This window comes from Strongylocentrotus purpuratus, unplaced genomic scaffold, assembly GCF_000002235.5.
Source record: "Strongylocentrotus purpuratus isolate Spur 01 unplaced genomic scaffold, Spur_5.0 spur5_scaffold_18, whole genome shotgun sequence".
Classification (NCBI taxonomy): Eukaryota; Metazoa; Echinodermata; class Echinoidea; order Camarodonta; family Strongylocentrotidae; genus Strongylocentrotus; species Strongylocentrotus purpuratus.
The window spans coordinates 22020422-22039811 of NW_022145603.1; the positions used below are offsets into that span (position 1 = coordinate 22020422).

The 19390-nt window shown below is 39.3% G+C and overlaps 1 protein-coding gene across 1 annotated transcript; it reads left to right on the plus strand.

Annotated features, from left to right (window-relative positions):
* Positions 1-6676: 6676 nt before the first annotated feature.
* Positions 6677-19241, plus strand: LOC100891347 (putative GPI-anchored protein pfl2). Its single transcript, XM_030989462.1, has 6 exons — positions 6677-11459; positions 13166-13389; positions 15626-15794; positions 16687-16886; positions 18220-18404; positions 18843-19241. Exons 1-6 carry the CDS (start codon positions 6779-6781, stop codon positions 19054-19056), a joined length of 5673 nt encoding a protein of 1890 aa, XP_030845322.1. The 5' UTR covers positions 6677-6778; the 3' UTR covers positions 19057-19241.
* The last annotated feature ends 149 nt before the right edge of the window (positions 19242-19390 follow it).

Genomic DNA, 19390 nt, shown 5'->3' on the forward strand with positions numbered 1-19390 from the left:
TTCATCTGTTAAGAGCCAGAAAGGTGCTAACTCCTTTAATTTTGTTGTATAGAGTTTAAACTTTCTTCTGGCTCTCTGGAGATGAGATGATAGTCATAAAAGTTTATTTCTTTCTCCTTGGGAGTGGTTATAGTTTTGATTGACAGGAAACAATATAATCCATTATGTTCCTGTTTGGCACAATACATAGAGGGAATATATTGAAGCGTGATGTAATTTTAAGATATTTCCACTTTAATAGGCATGACTACCGGTATTGATATTGAAAAGGCCTTGTGGAATTAACATTTTTTTCATTTAATTTTTTTTTTTTTTTTAATACACCAATGTACCATAAAGCCAGAATTTGATAGGCATGACATTTTTGCAAATTTAGTAACTGGTTGAGATTTGCTAAATTGTAATGTTCCAAAGATTTCTAAAACTCATGTTAGCTTTGACTTACACTGTATATGCTCTTTGCATAAAATTCTTGCAGTGAAAAGAGCTATCATGTAACAATGAGCAAACAAATTTGAACATTCAGAACAGTTGCTGGTCTAATAATAGCAAGAATCTGCAAATTTGTTTGTGTTTTTTATGAACCGAAAATCTGTACGTTGATATAAACATGTATCATTGATTCGTTGGTTCATAATATCATTTACGAATCGTGCATAGAATTCAGTTAGTGGGACTTGAGCTGTATGTTCAAATGACTTGCATCTTGCACACAAATCTCATCAGGGAATAAATTACCACCCTAAACAGACCTCAGAAACAGGCCTCATTTGCTTCATGCAATTAATTTCCAGACCTTCAATTTGTGACTTGGAATAGAACCAAACCAAAGATTTAGAGTATGTTGTCTTTTAATTTGTCAAGAACCCTTGACTCACGTGATTCAGGCTCTCATTGAATTAATGACACAGCATGCGGGAGACAACAGCTTTGTTTGAATATAACGTAACTTCATTACGACAGAAAAAACAACTAAAGATTAGGATAGAAACTTGGGGATCCGATAGGTTTTTTTTTGAAGGATTTGTAGATGTGAGACGATGAGCATATTGCATTTTAGAGGTGTTGTGATCTACAGATAAGTCACCCGACTGTGGATCATGTGGTTCGCATTTCGAGTCCGGCTGCGGCACCAATGTCCTTTGGCAAGACATTAATCTACATTTGCCACTCTCCACCCGGGTGAAGTAAATGGGTACCCAGTAGGAAATAATTTCTTGAATGCTTTAGCGCCTTATTATGGCAGCTCAGCTACAGCCGGGGTAATAATATGATACCTTGATACGTTGCAGAGTATATTCATAATTTCATATAGTGACTGCGCTATATAAATAAACCTTTTATTATTATTATGGACTGGGTTACCCAATCAATCATCCAAGCAATTCGTCGCTGTTTTCACGAAGTGACGGTAGTGAAAAAAAATGGCATTCACTTTGCGTTACGATTTTTCTCACTACCGTCACTTCGTGAAAACAAGGACTAATTAATAAGTAATAAGTCAGTATCATAAATAAACCTGTCAATGACAGACAGTCAATAACATTCTAGCGTTAATGAGAGTAAATTGACCCTATTCTAAAGAGTACAAGACATATATTTCCTCATTATTATAACTCTTTTATTAAGAATCATATTACATGACAGCTACATGTAAGGGCCCCCGAAGGCATATGTTCAGAAGAGGAATAGCATGAATTTTAATGTTCAACTTAAAGGCCCTAGTCATATGGAATTAAACTATCCTCTACCAGTAAATAAGATTTTATACAGCCATAGTAATAATAATATTCCACTTTTATATAAAGCATCAACAATGTGCTTTTATATTATTACCCAGGTCATAGCATTCAGGTTTACCCGCACACAATGTATGCACATTCTCCACTCCCTGGGGAACATTCCGGCCAGGCGCCATTTTACAAGCGCACACTTGCTCATTCAACCACATTAACTTTCGCATCCTACCGGGTAAAATATGAGTTTTTAAAATGTGATAATTTTTCATCTGGTTGCATTTTTAAAAAAATCTCTGCATATTCATTCATTTTGTTTTTCCTCTCATAATGAACGTAATAAATAATGCATTTTGATCCATTACAAGTACTAAATAGACTTTCACAAAAAATAGATGGAAAATCACTTCATAAAGTTGAGTTGAGTATCTCTTCTAATGTGGTTCTTTATGAAGGGAATTAAATTTAGTACCGGTAATAATTTGTTTTCCTATGAATATCACATGATATATGAAACTTTATTCGTAAAGACTACGGTACTTTTCTTGTCACCCTTGAGTGGTCTTTATATGGTTTCACTGTACATGACAGTACCAGCCCTTTTAATGTAATTTTGTTTAATACGTTCCCCTCTCGGCTTAACATTATTATTAACTCTCTGATAAGTTTAATCATAATAATGAGGTTTTAGAGATTATCAGCAAGCTTGCTTTCTCATTTGCGTGGCCTCATTAACTACCTATCAAAAAATGCCTCCAATATATCAGCTTTTTTATGACAAAACCGTGTGTTCCGTGAGTCAAGTACTTTTTCATGCCCTCTGCCTCTGGTTTGCTATGATTATGGCTGTACATGAATTTCACCCTGCAGATATGCACTTTCCCCATATATATATATATACATGTAATATGGTAGTACAATGTATGTTTACATTCATTATTTTGTAAAATATGCGATTTGATTTGATTTGATTGATTTATTTCTGTTTGATTTTCTTTTTCTTTTGCATTTCTACAAGTATGTAACAAACAAACATTGCAAATTTACACATGACAAAAGAATATATGTAGAATAAAGTAAGGCTGGCTGTAACTAATCAAAAACATCAAACAGGAGGGTTGACAAAGTAAGCAAAGCATGACTACCCTCAATGGATATATAATAATACAAACATGGAGGGAAAAATATTGGTAAAAGGGGAAAATGACAGAAAAAGAAGAAAAAAAGAAAGAGGGGATGCACATCAAGATTCACAGATGTATGTGGTACCGGGTAGTTGGATTTCAATTTGATATATATAGGAATTAAAAAAAGAAGATGCAAATATAAATATTGAGTTGTCAATTTTGTTCAAGAAGTCTCTGTTTGCATCGTTGATTTGCTTTTCCGAGTGATATATCCAGACAGAAATTTTAAATACTTTTATTGTTTTTGTATCACATCTCTTTTAATTTCTCAAAAGTACTTTTGGACCTTTCCAGAGCTGAATAGCTCTTAGGTAAAACAAACAAACAGACAAACAAACAAACAAACAAACAGAAAAACGATCAGACAATTTAACTGCTGATCATTTACTTTACATGGTCATATTGCCAATGTTTATTAAATGACAACAAAGATAAGAGTTGTGATTTGTGAAAATCTTTTTGGCTCGCACCCAGCAGATAACAGAGATCTGATTTATATTTGTCCTTTCATACTGGGTTGCAAATAGGCGGTACCTGACATGAACAGGTGCCTGGGATATATAGACTCCAAACCCAAAACTCTAGACCCCCAACAGGGACAAAATTACTTTACAAATTTGGGGGGGCTACTTTTCAAGCTTGCTTGCATGAAAATAACACTCTTTAATTTGTTTTGCATTAAACTCTATGCAAAATTTGGGGGCTCTTTTAAGACTTTTTTTTTGGGGGGGGGGGGGGCATTTCGGGGGCTAATTCGCCCCGAGCCCCCGTGTATTTTTTTCCCTGCCCCAAACTCCCAACATTTTATCAGGGGGCTCATTCACACATACCCTGAAATTTCCTGTCTGGACCCTGTTTCATAAAACTTGTTATCAATGATAAGTTACAATAACTGTTATAAGCTACTGAAATCGTGGCATTTGATTGGCTGAGAGCAAATTTGTCATAGAAATTTAGCATTTGTTATTGATAACAAGTTTTATGAAACAGGGCCCTGGTCCTCCTGCCCCCCCCCCCAAAAAAAAAAACAACAACAAAAAGTTAGTGTGGATACTGGAGCCCTGTTATAAATGGACTATAAAAGGTCTATACACTCACACATTACTTACATTCTGTGTGGGTAAGCCTGAATCCGATGACCGGGGTAATAATATATCTGTAAAGCGCTTAGGCACATCGTTTGATCAATGTATTGAGCGCTATATAAAAAACAGAATATTATTATTATTATTATTTTTATTTTTCTTTCTTTGTAGATACTTCGCAAGTTATAGCATCCACACAAGCTGAGGGCAAGTATGATAAGGTTTTGCCTGCTGTTACCATGCCAACCAAACTTTCAGCCAATCAGCATGCTTCTTACATGGCTAAGCTTCATCCATCTTCTACCCTGCTTGCTGTTTTGAGTGCCCATCATTTCAAACCATCTTACCTCTCCTATGATTGGCCTGATTCTGCTAGAGTTGCATCGCTTCAGCCAATGACTGCAGTTCTTTCACAAGTTTCTAATTTGCATGAAATGCTTGGCTTGGGACCTGTCTCTAAACCTGTTTTGCATGAAACTCTTAAGCAACCTTCTGCTTTTCAAACTGATTTGAGTTCATCATTTCAAACTGACTTCCATATTAAGACATTGAAGTATGACAGCCATCCAATCGCCTCAAGGCTACCATCCTCCCCTATGAACTATCCAATCAGGGCTGCTGTTACAAACCTACATTCTTCAAACCAGACAGTCACAACACCAATACAAGCTCATGCATATTCAACACCACATTCAAACATACACAGACACACACTCCTTCATGAATATTCATCACCAGTCTTCAGCAACACCAGAAAACAGAAAACAGCACTAGAAACAAACTCACTAACACATGACCCATCATTACCCTTCAGTATTGGTTTTACCTCTGATTTTTCATTAGATAACGTTCTATTTTATTCGTTAATGGAAGATAACCCAATGCTAACCCATTTTTCTATTTTTTCACCATCAAGTTCTGAATGCTATCATAACCAGTTTTCTGCTTCTTTTCCTGTGTGTGTTGCTGTTACTGCAAAAGGAACAATTGTATCTACTAACTTAATAACCTCACATAGTTGCTTTAGATTGTCTTATTCCACTAACCATCACCCTATCTTCAAGCTTACTAACATTTCACCTGCGGGTGCGTTACTCAACCCCCTTTATTTGAATTATTCTACCGGTAAAGTGGTATCTATTACCCCTATCTATTCTAAGAATACCCTCCTCCTCCTAGATCGATTGCAACGGAGCGCATCTTTCGTAGCTAGAGAGAATGGATGTGTTATCTGTAACTGTATCTTCTCCCCTCAGTCATTACCAGTCAGAGAGGTAATGATGGCGACCCTTGACCCCTTATTAGCGATAATTGCCGCTTCAATGACAAACCTAGATCACAGCCAATCAATCTATGTCGCAATCCAGACACCTGCTCTTCTCCCTACCGCTTTGGAGTCCCAGGGCAGTAGCTCTTCTCGGTTGTCATCAGCCACCACTTTGCTGCCCGACCTTTCATTGGATCTGTCACCACCTTTAAGCTTGTGCCTTTTGACTTCTGTAGTGTCCGGTCAAATCCTGCCACAAGCTCTCCAATCGAGTCTGTCTCGTTTGCCAAGTTTTTGTATGGATTTAGACCCTGTGCCCCTCGGATTGAGGTCGCACCTAAACACCAATTTGTTAGCTAATTTCAATTCAGGACAGAGTGTGACCCTGTTTCCTGAATCAGTGTCATCCCTTAAAAGGACTATTTCATTTGGAATTATCCCAGGGGACAGCTCATTACCCCACCCTAAATCCTGTCCTTCGTTAAAACTTACGAAAGTTCTGGGGAGTGCTAAAAAAACGGCGCCCCTTGGTTTTGAAATGGGATTAGAATCTAACCTTGTGGCAAAATCTGTCCAGTCATTGTTTTGCTGTTCTGACCAGGCCCAGGGAGTGTTGTTCCCTTTTGGTTCAGTCCAGACCCTCTCACCCAACCCATCCAAAGTTTCATGGCCATCCTCTAGAACAGATCACTCTATGATGTATCCCACTCCTGACGCCAACTTAATGACAAATCTGACTAATCCCACCGCTGCCACCGACTGTATGACATGCACCATGTCTTTGCATCTTATTACACAGAAAGTAATCAACCCCGATTGGCCAGTAGGTGTTCATAAAACTGCATTGCTCACCAAGTTCTGTGATCGACACGGCATAGTCGAGTCATTGACTTCAAGTACATTCACTGCGCCATCTTTTGCGAGATCTTATGCGCGTCTCTCGATGCCAAGGAACATGTCACGGTCAGGGCAGTCGGGTCTGTTATTCCAGTCACCCGATCCAATCCAAACTTTCCGGCCTCCAATCTCTCCCCCGTCAGCCCTATCTCTCTTCAATCAATCACTTTGGTATTATTTACCTGGAGAAGTTTCCGTGGCAACCGAAGCTGTAGTCGTTTGGGAAATCGTTCATTCCGTGTCAAGTGTATTCAGCAATGATGGGAGTTTGACAGATGCAAACCAGTTTGATAAAAGAGCCAAGAAGGAGATAAAAGTGTTCAACTCAAAGGACGACCATATATCTAGCTGTTTTGAACTTGATATTACCTTTAGCATATTAGCACTTTTTTTCTTCTTCTTAATAGTATACTTTCTGGCTCATTTGTCATCAAGTGTACCTTTTTCAATATTTTCTTCCTTATCTCCTCCCATGCCCTTGTCCTCTCTTTCTTTTCTTTCTCTTTTATTTCTCTCTCTTCCGATACTTTCTTGTCTCCCTCTCACTTCAGGTTCATCATCCCTGCATTTTGAGATTTCCACTTCATCTTCCCCAACCCCAGTCCCATGGTAGTAAATTCCAGTCATGTACCTTCTTCCCCTGTTTATTCCAACTCTTCTTCCACACCGACCCATCTTCTATCTCTATCCCCTTATTCATTACCAAGCGACCCTTCCACATCAGGTTACTCACCAACCCCTCACACGTACACGTTTCACACTCCAATCTCCTCATTGTCGAATTCTGGTGTGAACAAACCCCTGAGGAGCCACGGAATACCAAGCGACCCTTCCACATCTGGTTACTCACCAACCCCTTACACGTACACGTTTCACACTCCAATCTCCTCATTGTCGAATTCTGGTGTGAACAAACCCCTCAGGAGCCACGGATTACCCCAAATTACCTCCGTAATTGCAACACCTTCCCTCCGATACCCAGGTGGAAATTCAAGACCCTTGTCTATGTCGGCTTACACGTCGATAAGCCTCGTTTCCGCTCGGCTTGTAGGCAGAACCACAGAGACATCACTTTACTCATCCATGCGGGATTTTTCTCCATTATCTATTCCTATTTCGAGATTAAGTTTGGAATCCCCTGGCCCACTCGTCCATGAAACTTCTTCATTACATTTTGCTTCACCAGTCCCGAGTTCAAGTCGAGATGCGGCGTCTCATCTCTCGCAGCTGCCGGCCATCTCGATGTCCACGCCCCTAACATTACTAAGCAGCATAGCTCCTACTTCAACTCTCTCTTCCTCTTCTGCTTCGCTACATGCAAGCTTTAACAGTGACTTCTCTGTCAATAAAATACCTTCTTCTAGCTTAGTTGCACCATATCTTCCTGAAAGCTTCAATAATGTCTCTTCACCATCCCTTATGCATGTAGAAAATCAGATTTCCACGCCCCTAACATTACTAAGCACCATTGCTCCTACTTCTTCTCTCTCTCCCTCTTCTGCTTCGCTACATGCAAGCTTTAACAGCGACTTCTCTGTCAATAAAATACCTTCTTCTAGCTTAGTTGCGCCATCTCTTCCTGCAAGCTTCAATAATGTCTCCAATTCTGCTTATGTTGAACAAGACATATCATCTGCACCAATGAAACCACATACTGCATCATCTTTAATAGGGATGCCATCCCTATTAAGTGATGCACACTTTCCCTCTGCAGCTTATTCTGTCACACCAAGCAGTTTCTCTCAGTTTATATCAAAAGAAAATGTAGATGCATCACGGTCAATGCATCCTCCATCCTTCACACATAACGAGCTTTCATCCCTTGCTTCCTCCAAATATAGCATGCATGCAACATTTGTAGCATCATCCCTGTTGCCTAGCAAAACTTCTCCATCTCTCACCCTCTTTTCTTCATCATCATCATCATCATTGTATGCATCTATGGCAAGTAGTGAATATCTGTTGTCTTCATCTTCATTTAATCAGAAATCGTTTGTCTTGTCTATGTCTCCATTATTTACCTTGTCTACCTCGCCTCGACCTCACCCAACACCTACCAACTCCCCGGATCGCATCACTCCAGTTACTAGCTCTCCTTTCTCCTCTCTCCCCCCTGTAGGACCAGTTGCCACGCCCTCATCCAGTCTCACGTCCGCATCTCTCCCATCACCTTCACCTTCCTTTCAGACTGTATCTAACGTCGCCTTGGCAACCAGTACGTTAATACCAACATCCGCATCTTTTCGATCTACCACTCCAGTGGTTGCATCTGTCTTGAGCTCCCCAGCTTTTTCTAGAGCACTGTCCAGCATGGCTTCCGGTACGCCTAGTGCCATGTCAGAGCTCGATGTTGTAGGATCTAGTGTAAACTTGTTAGATGCATCTGCTTTGCTTGAAACCCTTCTGCATACTCAGACCTCTTATGACTTTGTAACACCTTCTGATAGTGCTAACACCAATTTGGAGAGTAGAGAAATGGATCTCACTAGTACAGATCTTCAATCGTTTGATATAATGACACATACTTCAACCATGTTGTATACCTCTTTTACACCTTCATTTGTAACACCTTTCTCTCAGACTTCATCATTAGTGCCTCAAGACCCTTCATTTTTTACCTTAACACAAACTGAACACCTTACTTCAGTGTATAACTTAGACACCTTGATACCAACACCTAATTCTGTAGAAACCATAACAATCAGTAATACGCTAACACAATATTTTGAAGTGTCAAATTATGACAGTGTAACATCTGTGCATTCTAATTCAATAGGAATAAATTCTACCCAACTTGTAAGACTAACACCAACACCAGTTAGTGAACAGACTCAAACAGCCTACACTACATCAATACCGATACATGAAACACTGTCACTTACACAAACACTACATGTATCTGCTCAGTCAACACCTTTGTCTCAAGTGCTTATCCAAACACCAACACCAGTTAGTATAAAGACACAAACACCTTACACTACATCAATACCGATACATGAAACACTATCACCTACACAAACACTACATGTATCTGCTCAGTCAACAGCTTTGTCTGAAGTGCTTATCCAAACACCTACGTCTGAAGTGCTTATTCAAACACCAACACCAGTTAGTATACAGACACAAACACCCTACCCTACATCAATACCGATACATGAAACACTATCACCTACACAAACACTATCTGCTCAGTCAACACCTTTGTCTCAAGTGCTTATCCAAACACCAACACCAGTTAGTATACAGACTCAAACACCCTACACTACATCAATACCGATATATGAAACGCTGTCCCCTACACAAACAATATTTGCTCAGTCAACACCTTTGTCTCAAGTGCTTATCCAAACACCAACACCTTCATTATCATCTTTCACAATTCAGTCCTCAACCCTGCTACCCCCCAGTGTTTCCTTAACGCAAAGCATGCCTGTCATCGTAGCATCCCCATCTGTTAGTGATGCTGCATCTATGCAAATGACTTTCACATCAACATTCCTTGACAGTTCCCTGCTGCTAACCAGCATGTTGACGGAGAATACGAGTATGTCATATGGAGTTACAATAACTAGCATGCCAATTGATGTGTCTGTCGATAAAACATCTTCATCTTCTGCTGTCAGCTTGACAGATGTTTCACGTTTTGACTCTTTGGATAATCTTTCATCAACAGATGGTAACTTAACCTCCACCTCCGTACTGTCACCGACGGCAACCGCATCACTGGTCCCGCTCCAGACATCAGCTCCCTCAACAGCTTTTCTTTCTTCTGTGGTATCAACAGAACTGCTGAACATGAGTGCTGAAGTTACGCGAACGTTGTATAGTACTATGTCGGCGATCGTTCAAACACCCATTCTTTCATCATCAGTGCAATCATTTTCGAGCAGCGTGCAAACAAATGAAAGTATGCCTTTATCATCATCATTGACGTCTAGTTCAAGTGCACATCAGGAAGTCATATCGTCAACCTATGCAATCATGTCAAGCGAATTTATCTCGCAGAGTATGATGGAAACTATGAGTAGCTCTTTTGTAAATTCATCTATTCAAAGTGTAATCATGCCATCTTCCTCGATTTACATACCAACAAAATCATCGGTTCCTAATTCAACAACAATGCAGTCATCATTAATAAAATCCTTGTCAAGTTCAGAAGCTAATGAAACTGGTACTATGCCAGTGCAATCATCAACTGTTGTAGTCGAAAGTGACTTTATCTCAAGTACAATCATGTCATCAATTGCCGTGTTGCCAACATCTTCTGCAGGTCAGTCGATTATGGCGAGTTCTGTCGTGACGGAGTCATCAATATCTCTTGTAAACCAGAGTGTTTCGTTGTTCCCTACGCTATCATCTGGTTTTGATTCAGTATCATCCGGTATAGTTCCCGTGACAACTGAAATGCCATCATCATCCTCTTCGTTGATGATTCTCCCAACTCCCAATAGCTCAATCTTATCAGACTCTCCTGGGGTTAGTTCAACAATGTCAACCCCAAGTCTTCCATTTATGCCATCTTCAAGCTTCATATCCTTGCCTCCCAACTCCACGCTCCATGCAGAGGCATCCGCAACCCCTGATACCTCTTCTGCCCCACCGGCAACTTCTATTTTGCTGTCTCCATCGCTCTCTCTTACTCCCTCAAGTGTCACAGAGACACAAGTTATGAATTCAACCTCTTCTTCACCTACACCTACAGTTTCTGTGGGCATTCTATCAACACCCCTGGTTTCCTTGAGCACCCTGTCCATGTCAGTTTCAATGAGTTCAGTGTTTTTGCCCACATCACCACCCTCCCAAGTAAATTTGTCCACCATTGCTACAACTCCTGTAGTTGTTTCTACGGCAACCTCATCTCTTTCAACAGAGCCAGCAACAAGTGCAATGAGCACATCACAGGTGACCCTTCCGACAAGTACAGCTGCAGCGGGTAATGCAACAGCTAACCCCTCATCGACAAGTGCAGGAGTGTCTCCGGAGACTTCCTCAGCCACTCCTGGACTGTCCACTTCGGCTTCCTTGAACCACACTATGGCACCTACTCCTGCAACCGAGGCAACATCTTCAGTGTCATCTGCAACACCAAGGACCACTCCCATGGTCACTACTGAAGCAACAACTACAGGAGCAACAGTTCCACCAACAACCTCTGCCACAACACCTGTAGAAACAACAACACCACCAGTGGTTACCAATGCTTCAACTGAATCCAGAACAACACAGACAATGACACCAACACCATTTGATACGTCTTTTGCTACAAGGCCTTACTGGCTTACAATGGGTAAGTTATTTATAATATTTGTTGTTGTTGTTGTTGGTTTGATTCACACATTAAATGGTCGGACATATTACTTCTCTAGAATCAAAGTTATTTCATGTTAAATTTAATCTAGAGGTCGTCTTTCCTTTGAGCCCTTTTGCCAAAAGATTGATATAGTATTTAATATTTATGGACAAAGAACAAAGTTGTCTTTTTTAGTGAAAAATGGCTCGTGAGTTTTGACAATGTTTCTGTTATGATGCATAAATCATCATATTTATGTTAATTTAATAATTGGTTGGAATATACGAAGGTAGGTACAACTAAAATAAATATGCTTATTTCAGAAACTTTTTATATAATATTGTTTGTTTAATAGTTTAATCTATAGTCTCATACTGATTCTAAGATAGAGAACCTGTCATTGCCTGTCCACTGATCGTATTGTCAACATTTGAAACATCAATTTCCTGAGTTTCTGTATTAGTTATAAATAATGGCTAATCAGTAGACCATCTCCAATTTATCTGCCCTCTCAAATTGTTAAACAATGATGATTTTAGAGATGTGAGTCAGGTATTATAGTCATTCAAGTTTCTTAAGAAAGTTTTAAGGTCATTTGCCAGCGGGAAGTCAAAAGGACAGGAAGTAATTCTTGCAAACAATCATGTCTCTTGCAGGGAGGGAGAGGGCAGGGGGCATAAGGGAGATGAGAGAGGATGGCAGACGGAGGGGGAGGGAGGACGAAAGGAGAAGAGAGATTTTTTTAAACTCCTCGTCAAAGAATAATTGTGTTTTTTACAGCAATCTTTTAATAGAATAATGATTCATTTTGAAACGTGACTTCACTTTGAAGTTCTGTGTCTGTCCAGATGGTTCTCTAGACTATTTTAAAGATTGCTTTATCTGTCAAGATAAGAAGACAGGTTAGCATTAAAGGGGAAGTCCATCCTGATATTAAGTTGGTTTTTAATAATAGAAGCAGAAAATGAGAGGGACAGGTCCATGAAAGTTTGAGAAAAATCAATGTAAAAAAAAAAAGAAACTTAAGAATTTAAAAATTGTCATCAGTGAAAAAACAAATTGTTAAACTTTCATTTTCTTTCTTATTGCTGACTTATTGCTATTAGTTTTGTACAGGGTTGTATAGTAAAATTTTTGCAATAATTTTATTCAGGGTGCATGTATGACTGAAATTTCACCAACCACGTTGGGTCTTAGTATCAATGAAGGCATTGACATCAAGACGCCCTCTTACCGCATATTGAGGAAATTGAGGGTAACTTACAGGTAGCAAGGAGGTAACTTGAGGCTAATCACCATAGCAACCAGATGAAAATGGAGGTTGAGGACGTGTTGGAGCAACTAGACCCAGAAAATCCTTGTTTCTGTTAAAAAAAAATTCATGTTGAGTATGGAAGGTATTAAAGCCCATCTGTACTTGTTTGGCCAGGAGGGATTAGACTGCCCAGCGTGGTCACTGACAGGTGGCTATCTCATCAACTCGGCTCTCAATTAACATAAGAAAAAGAGGATCATGGGGGACCAAGGAGCACCGCTTAGGCATTGTTTTCTATATAGAGGGAGCAAGTACAGTAGCTACAAGTAGTACAGTGGGGCTTTAAACCTAGGCGGGATGTTCTTTGAGGCAATCTTTGTATTAAAAATGTTGAGCCTAATCATGAGCCATCTCATCATTATCATTGATGATACTACTTTACATGTAGGTCTGGGCATAGATGAGGATGTCGACATCAAAGCGCCCTCGTATGTTGAGGAGATGGAGGGTAACGTGGCTAGGATGTACGTGGAGGCTAATCGCCGTAGCAACCAGAGGATGGTGGAGGTTGAGGAGCTGTTGGAGCAGCTGGATCCTAAGAAGAATCCCGCCGTGGATCCAGCAGCTGGGAGGAGAAGAAGATCAGTGACAGTGGACGCGATCACGGCACAGGTAATACAGTTAAATCTGGGGAGTGTTTCACAAAGACTAAGATCAACTTTAAGTTGAACTTAACTATGGCATATTTTGTCTTTACCCAAGCATTTTGCAAAGGTTGCGTGCATACTCTGATTGTTTTAGCCTTTGCATATTTCAGTGTGTATTCACCATTTTACGCGATTGCTCACCGCGAACCTTGAGATAATTGAAACAGTACTGCATGGTAATCTGGGGAAATGTTTAAAAACCATGAGATATTCTCAAATTGCAATTTTCGAACTATTGTTCTAAACTGTCAATTTCGTCCATATCTATGGCAAGCAATACTTTTTGAAAGTTTGGTCATACCTCATTTGATTTCCTTCTATCAGTCTTTCTGGTCATTTATTTTCTTTAGCCATTGTCCCATGCTCTGAACGTACCTGGGATCTGTCCTTGTCCAATTTGATGTCAGATATGATAATGATCAAGAAAAATTAAGTCTCCTCGAATTTGAAGATGTAATCTGATATCTGTGGCATGTTGCCAGTCATAAAAAAGAATTGACATTGATATGATTATAGGTATGAGGCATATATTAATTTAAAAGAAAGATGGTGGCCAGACACTTGCTCCACAGACCATTGCACCAGACTTTATTTCATCAAAGACATAGTTTTTAGGGTTTAGGATTAGGGTCATAAAAAAGGACCTATACCATGTACATGTAGGTACTATAGAAACATACATTGGAGAGGACCTGACATTTGTACTGTTTTAGACATTTACTCATTGCCTTGTTTTTTCAAAAATGTTAAAGTTACGGTTAAGATTTCAATTTGGTTTTAGGTTGGGTTTAGGATTAAGTAAGGCTGGGAATCAGGGATATCTTTTTAATTTGGGTACCCACCAATATTTTTGGTAGTTACCCGAATGCCTGTAAAATGTACAATAGAAAATACCTGCTTGATCTACTACATACTGTTGTTAGATCTAAATCTCTCTATAAACAAGCTTAGATTTGACCTTTCATAGCAGCCAAATACCTGTAAAGATACATGCATACCTTGGCTAATATCAGAATACCTAATGTGAAGTTATTTTCATCCATATTTGGCAATGTTTAGTGCTATCATCATGACTCTGAAAATAAAAAAAATTGGGGTAAAAATAGAAAGAAAACATGCAACTGCCATATTGATTCATACGGGATGAAAGAATAATTTTTATACAATTCCACGTTCAGACTATTGCGGGACCCTGATTCTTTATTGAGTTTTTGTTTGAAACGATGCTTAAGCCGTCGTTTTGCTATACAACACGACAGTCCGATTAGGAAAAGATTGATCACTTTGCGTATAGCTATGCGATAAATTCACTTCAATTTCAATTTATTATTCCATTAAAGACAGGATAATTACATAACAAATACATACAAAATATACATCAGAAGTACATGGACCCCTATGAGACACAAAGCTTACTTATTAGGAGGGCCACTTTACAAATGGACATACAATGAAATTTGAATAAAATTAATTAACAGGCAATAGTAGAAAAAAAAGCAAATTATATTGGTAGTCTGAACATGGTTAGTATTTGAAGACCACCCCCTATTGTATGAAGAACAGGTGGTGTTTCTAGGCGCCTTGCCAGAGCTTCCCCTGAAATTCGTCATCCTAAAAATACTTCCCAGAATAGACCTATCAGATGATGATTAATGGCATCATTAAGCTCTTTATCGCCACGGTAACTGGCTAAGCTCATAATGCTGTGTACTTGAAGTGAGGGATTAAAGGCTGTGTTGTAGTATTACGGAAGGACAAGAACTATTGTCCTTGCCAACTATGTTCCCTGTAGTGCCTCAGCATAACTTGGATGGGGTGTTCCTTCTTTCTTTCTTTTTTTCTCTCTCTCTCTTTCTCTCTCTCTCTCTCTCTCTCTCTCTTGTATCTTTTTTCTTTCTTCTTGATTTTCTTTCTATTTTTTATTTTTTTATCTCACTTTCTTTATTTCTCCTATCTATCGTCTATTTTTTGTCCTATTTTGCCTATATTTGTGCAGTTATGAATATATTGTGATTAGATGTGACAAAATTTAACCAATTATCCATTATCCATTCATCAGTAACAGTATTACATTATCAAGAGATAATGGTAGACTTTTCTCCAGTATGTTTCTATTTGTTTTTGTTTAATATCGCCCATACATCATGAACAAATCTTACTCACTGATAATATCCATCTTTCTATTTTCACCCCTCGTGCAGATAATCGACTTGACCAGACAAACCAACCCCTCTGATGTTGAACTGACTTTCTACATAGTGGAGGAAGGTACCAAACTTCTCTCGGGGGATGCCAAGATGGTGTTGGACGAGCTCACCCTCCAAGAAATGACCCTTTATCTTGATGAACCAGTGAACAGTCCTCCTATAGGTAATTGTAGGATTCTAGTCAGGAATTTTTGTTTTTTTTAAATCCTTTTTGGTTCAACTTGAGTGACATAGTAGGCCTGTCATCATCAGCTCGAGATTGCCAATTATCCCGCTATTTGAACTATCCCGATCGCAAATTAATTATCCAGTTAACTTGCGTCTTCATCAGCCTGAAGTTGCAATTAGCGGGATATTTGGTCGAGATAATCATCTCAAGATATCTTGGGCTAGTTTGCAAAATATCCTGCTATTTGTCAGTTGTGGCTTCACCAGCCCGAAGACTCGCACTATGCGTGAACGCTGAGCAAAATATCTGGAGCTTGAGTTTCAAGTTTCGAGGTCAAGTCTCGAGCTGATGAAGACGCGATTTGTAACTTTGGGATTTCCCAAATCAGAAATAGCAAGCTATTTGGCAATCTCGAGCTGATGAGGACAGACCTATTGTATTTTTTTTTTTTGGGGGGGGGTTTGAGAGGACCGCATCCAATTTTCAGGTTGAAAGTATGTAGAGTGAAACCTGTCTATAAAGACCAGTCAAGGGAAACAGGAAAAGTGGCCACTGTAGACAGGTGGTCCTTCTAGGCAGGTTCTATTACACAAGTTTCTTCCTTGAGGGAAACGTGATCATAGGTCACCACTAGACTTTAAAAAAATATATTTATTGATATTTCAAATGTAATGGTTGGCTGGCAGGTATGCGTAAAGCTAAGGTGGTGAGGAAAATTGCTTATAAGAACTTGGGCCTTGATTTCCCAAATCAAGAATTCAAGCTCGCCCGAGGCTTAGGCCTATCTGTGTATTACGCAGCAATTTTCATCACTTTGAAAACTATTTTCGATCAAGAAAAGGAGAAACTGAAACTATGTTATCCTCATTGGATTTCCCAAATACAGAAGTTGTGCCATCGACTACAGCCATGCCCACATCAGCGCCTCCGGCCCGCCTTTGGATCATCGCGGCAGTTCTCGTTCCATTGGCTCTACTGTTCTTCTGTTGCCTCTGCTGCTGCTGTTGCTGCTGCGGTCGCAAACCAAGGAAGGAAGACGGTCCCATGGATCCTGATACGTTCAAGATGCTCCAATTCAAGGCAAAAGTAAGCTACAGCCGATTGTCAATTTATATATTTATGAATATCTTTATACAGTCAAACCTGCTTTAGCGACCACCTTTCTACAAAGACCACCTTTTTTGTTTCCCTTGATAATGGTTTCTCATTGAAAAATATACTAATAGTCAGGTCATGTACTAATAAAGGAACCTGTCTACAAAGACCACTTTCCTTGTCTCCCTTGGGTGGTCGCTATAGACAGGTTTCGCTGTATCCTCATTCAGGGCAAATCCCATTTTTTTTCTCAATATTTTGTAAAACATATCCCTGAAAGTATGCCATATGAAACAGAAGGAGTAAAGCATGTTTGTCTTTTGTGCCTATTAGATTGCATTTGCACAGGAAATTAAAAACAAAAAATGGCTATTAGATTTGTTAATTTGGCTTTAAAGGGATCGTTTAACAATGTTAAATCTGAGATACACGGCCCTACGTGTTATCAGTGTCTGTGATATGGTGTAATATTGAAGCCCTAAAAAAATTGCGCTTCAAAATATCAAGAAGTGCCTCAAAAAAGTGAAAATCTTTGAGTGACCGGTTTTACCATACTCGTTTTCCCCAATAGACTGTAGTGTTATGAAAAACGTGAGGCAAACGGTTTTCAAAATTTGTAATTCCAATCATAAATATCTTGATAATCAGACAGGCGATCGGCTTGTAAAAGTCATGGGGTTCCTGACTGACCTAAAGGTTTATAATTATCATTGCATCATGAGCTAAATCCAGAATTTTGTTTCAGAATCTGAGACAAAGTTACTGGATCCCTTTAAGGGCTCTGTCAAGAAATACTCAGCCAGCGCACATATATGCAATATTCTCTCCATTTGAAAAAATAGAAATGCCTACAAAACTTCTCCTGCAAGAGTCGATTTATCTTTAAAGTCATCACACATTCACATGACTGTATCATTCATGTGAATGGTGAATGAATAACGCCCTCTATTTCAGTACCCTCACAGGCAAGCCACAGTGCATTCCCTTCTGTTTCATTGGAAAAGGCATAGAATATGAAACAACTCCTACATAAAGTGTACAGTCTATATACTGATCAAATAATAATAATAATAATGATAATAATATGTCTTGTTTACCCAGGGTAGCCTCATCAGTATTCATACTGTTCTCCCTGAGGGCCCTGCAATCATATCATTACCTCGGCTGTAGCCAAGCTACCATGAAAAGGTGCTCAAGCATTTAAGGAATTTCTTCCTATCGGGTACCCATTTACCCCACCTGGGTAGAGTATGGTAAATGTAGATATATGCATGTACCTGTATGACCCTTGCAAATAACAAATGACTGGCGCCCTCTATTTCAGTACCCTTACAGGCAATACCCCGCCAGCCCTCAGGACCAGCATCTGCAGCCTGTACCTCGGGGATTCGATGTGGTCAAACAGGATTACGCCAACAATGCGTTTGGTATGGAGGCAGGCACCATGGAGCGGAAGCAGCAAATTGAGGAAGAAGCCGAAATGATGATACAGAGAGAGCTGCCGAGAAGGTGTGGTTTGGTTTGATTTCATTTGATTTCATTTCATTTGATATGGTAGGATTTGATTCTAATGGTTCAGTAAAAATGTTTTCTCTCTAAACAAAGAAGAAGCTAACTAGAGTGAAAGTGAACATTGTTATTTTTTGTGATTCGGGGAGGGGCAAAGAAGAGAAACTTTATAACTTTTACAAACTTGATTTAAGATTTACATTTGTTTTGACTCTTACTCAGGTCATTTTAATAGATGATTGTGAAATGCACATGCCAGTCAGATTCTCTTTGATAGTTGTAATAGGACAAGTACATATATATGTGAATCCGCAGACACAGTGCTTGTGACAAAGAGTGAATTTTTAGGTTCTTTTCTCCAAGGACTTGATGATCCAACCAACAAGTAGAAAATGTAAATTAACTATTGAAACTCTCATTTTTCTTCTTTCCCTCTAGAACTGTTGAGGGCCACGTTTCGCCTGTTTTACACTCTTCAAGAAACCATTACCCTGTAGGTCAATCGCCCACCCCCAGCGGTTCATCAAGTTCTTCGCTAGTACCCCCTCTACCAGCAAAGGTACGTCTGGTCCAAGTGGCAACTCCCTACACTCTCCTTTTTCAAAATTCAAATTTACTTCAATACAAATTGGTTTTTATTTCCAAATCATAGCAACAAGCAAAGCTTGTTAGTGATGGAGCTATGTTTGCCTAACTGTGTATATGCATATAAATGAAGCACCCCCTCTAACAACAAAGGTGTATTTATAATGAGGAGCAATCCCCTGCTGCCAGGAGAAGAATTTATGAGTAGAAACAATGCATTCAGGGCTAATCTTTCGACGTCTCCTCCTCCTCATCTTCTTCTACCTTTTATTCTTCTCTTTCTCTGTCTCATTTCTCTTCTACTTTTACTCTTGTTATTTTAATTATCTTCATCATCATCATCAATCATCATCAATTCTGTCATTGTTATTGTTGTTACCTGCCGCAACCGAAAGGTCATC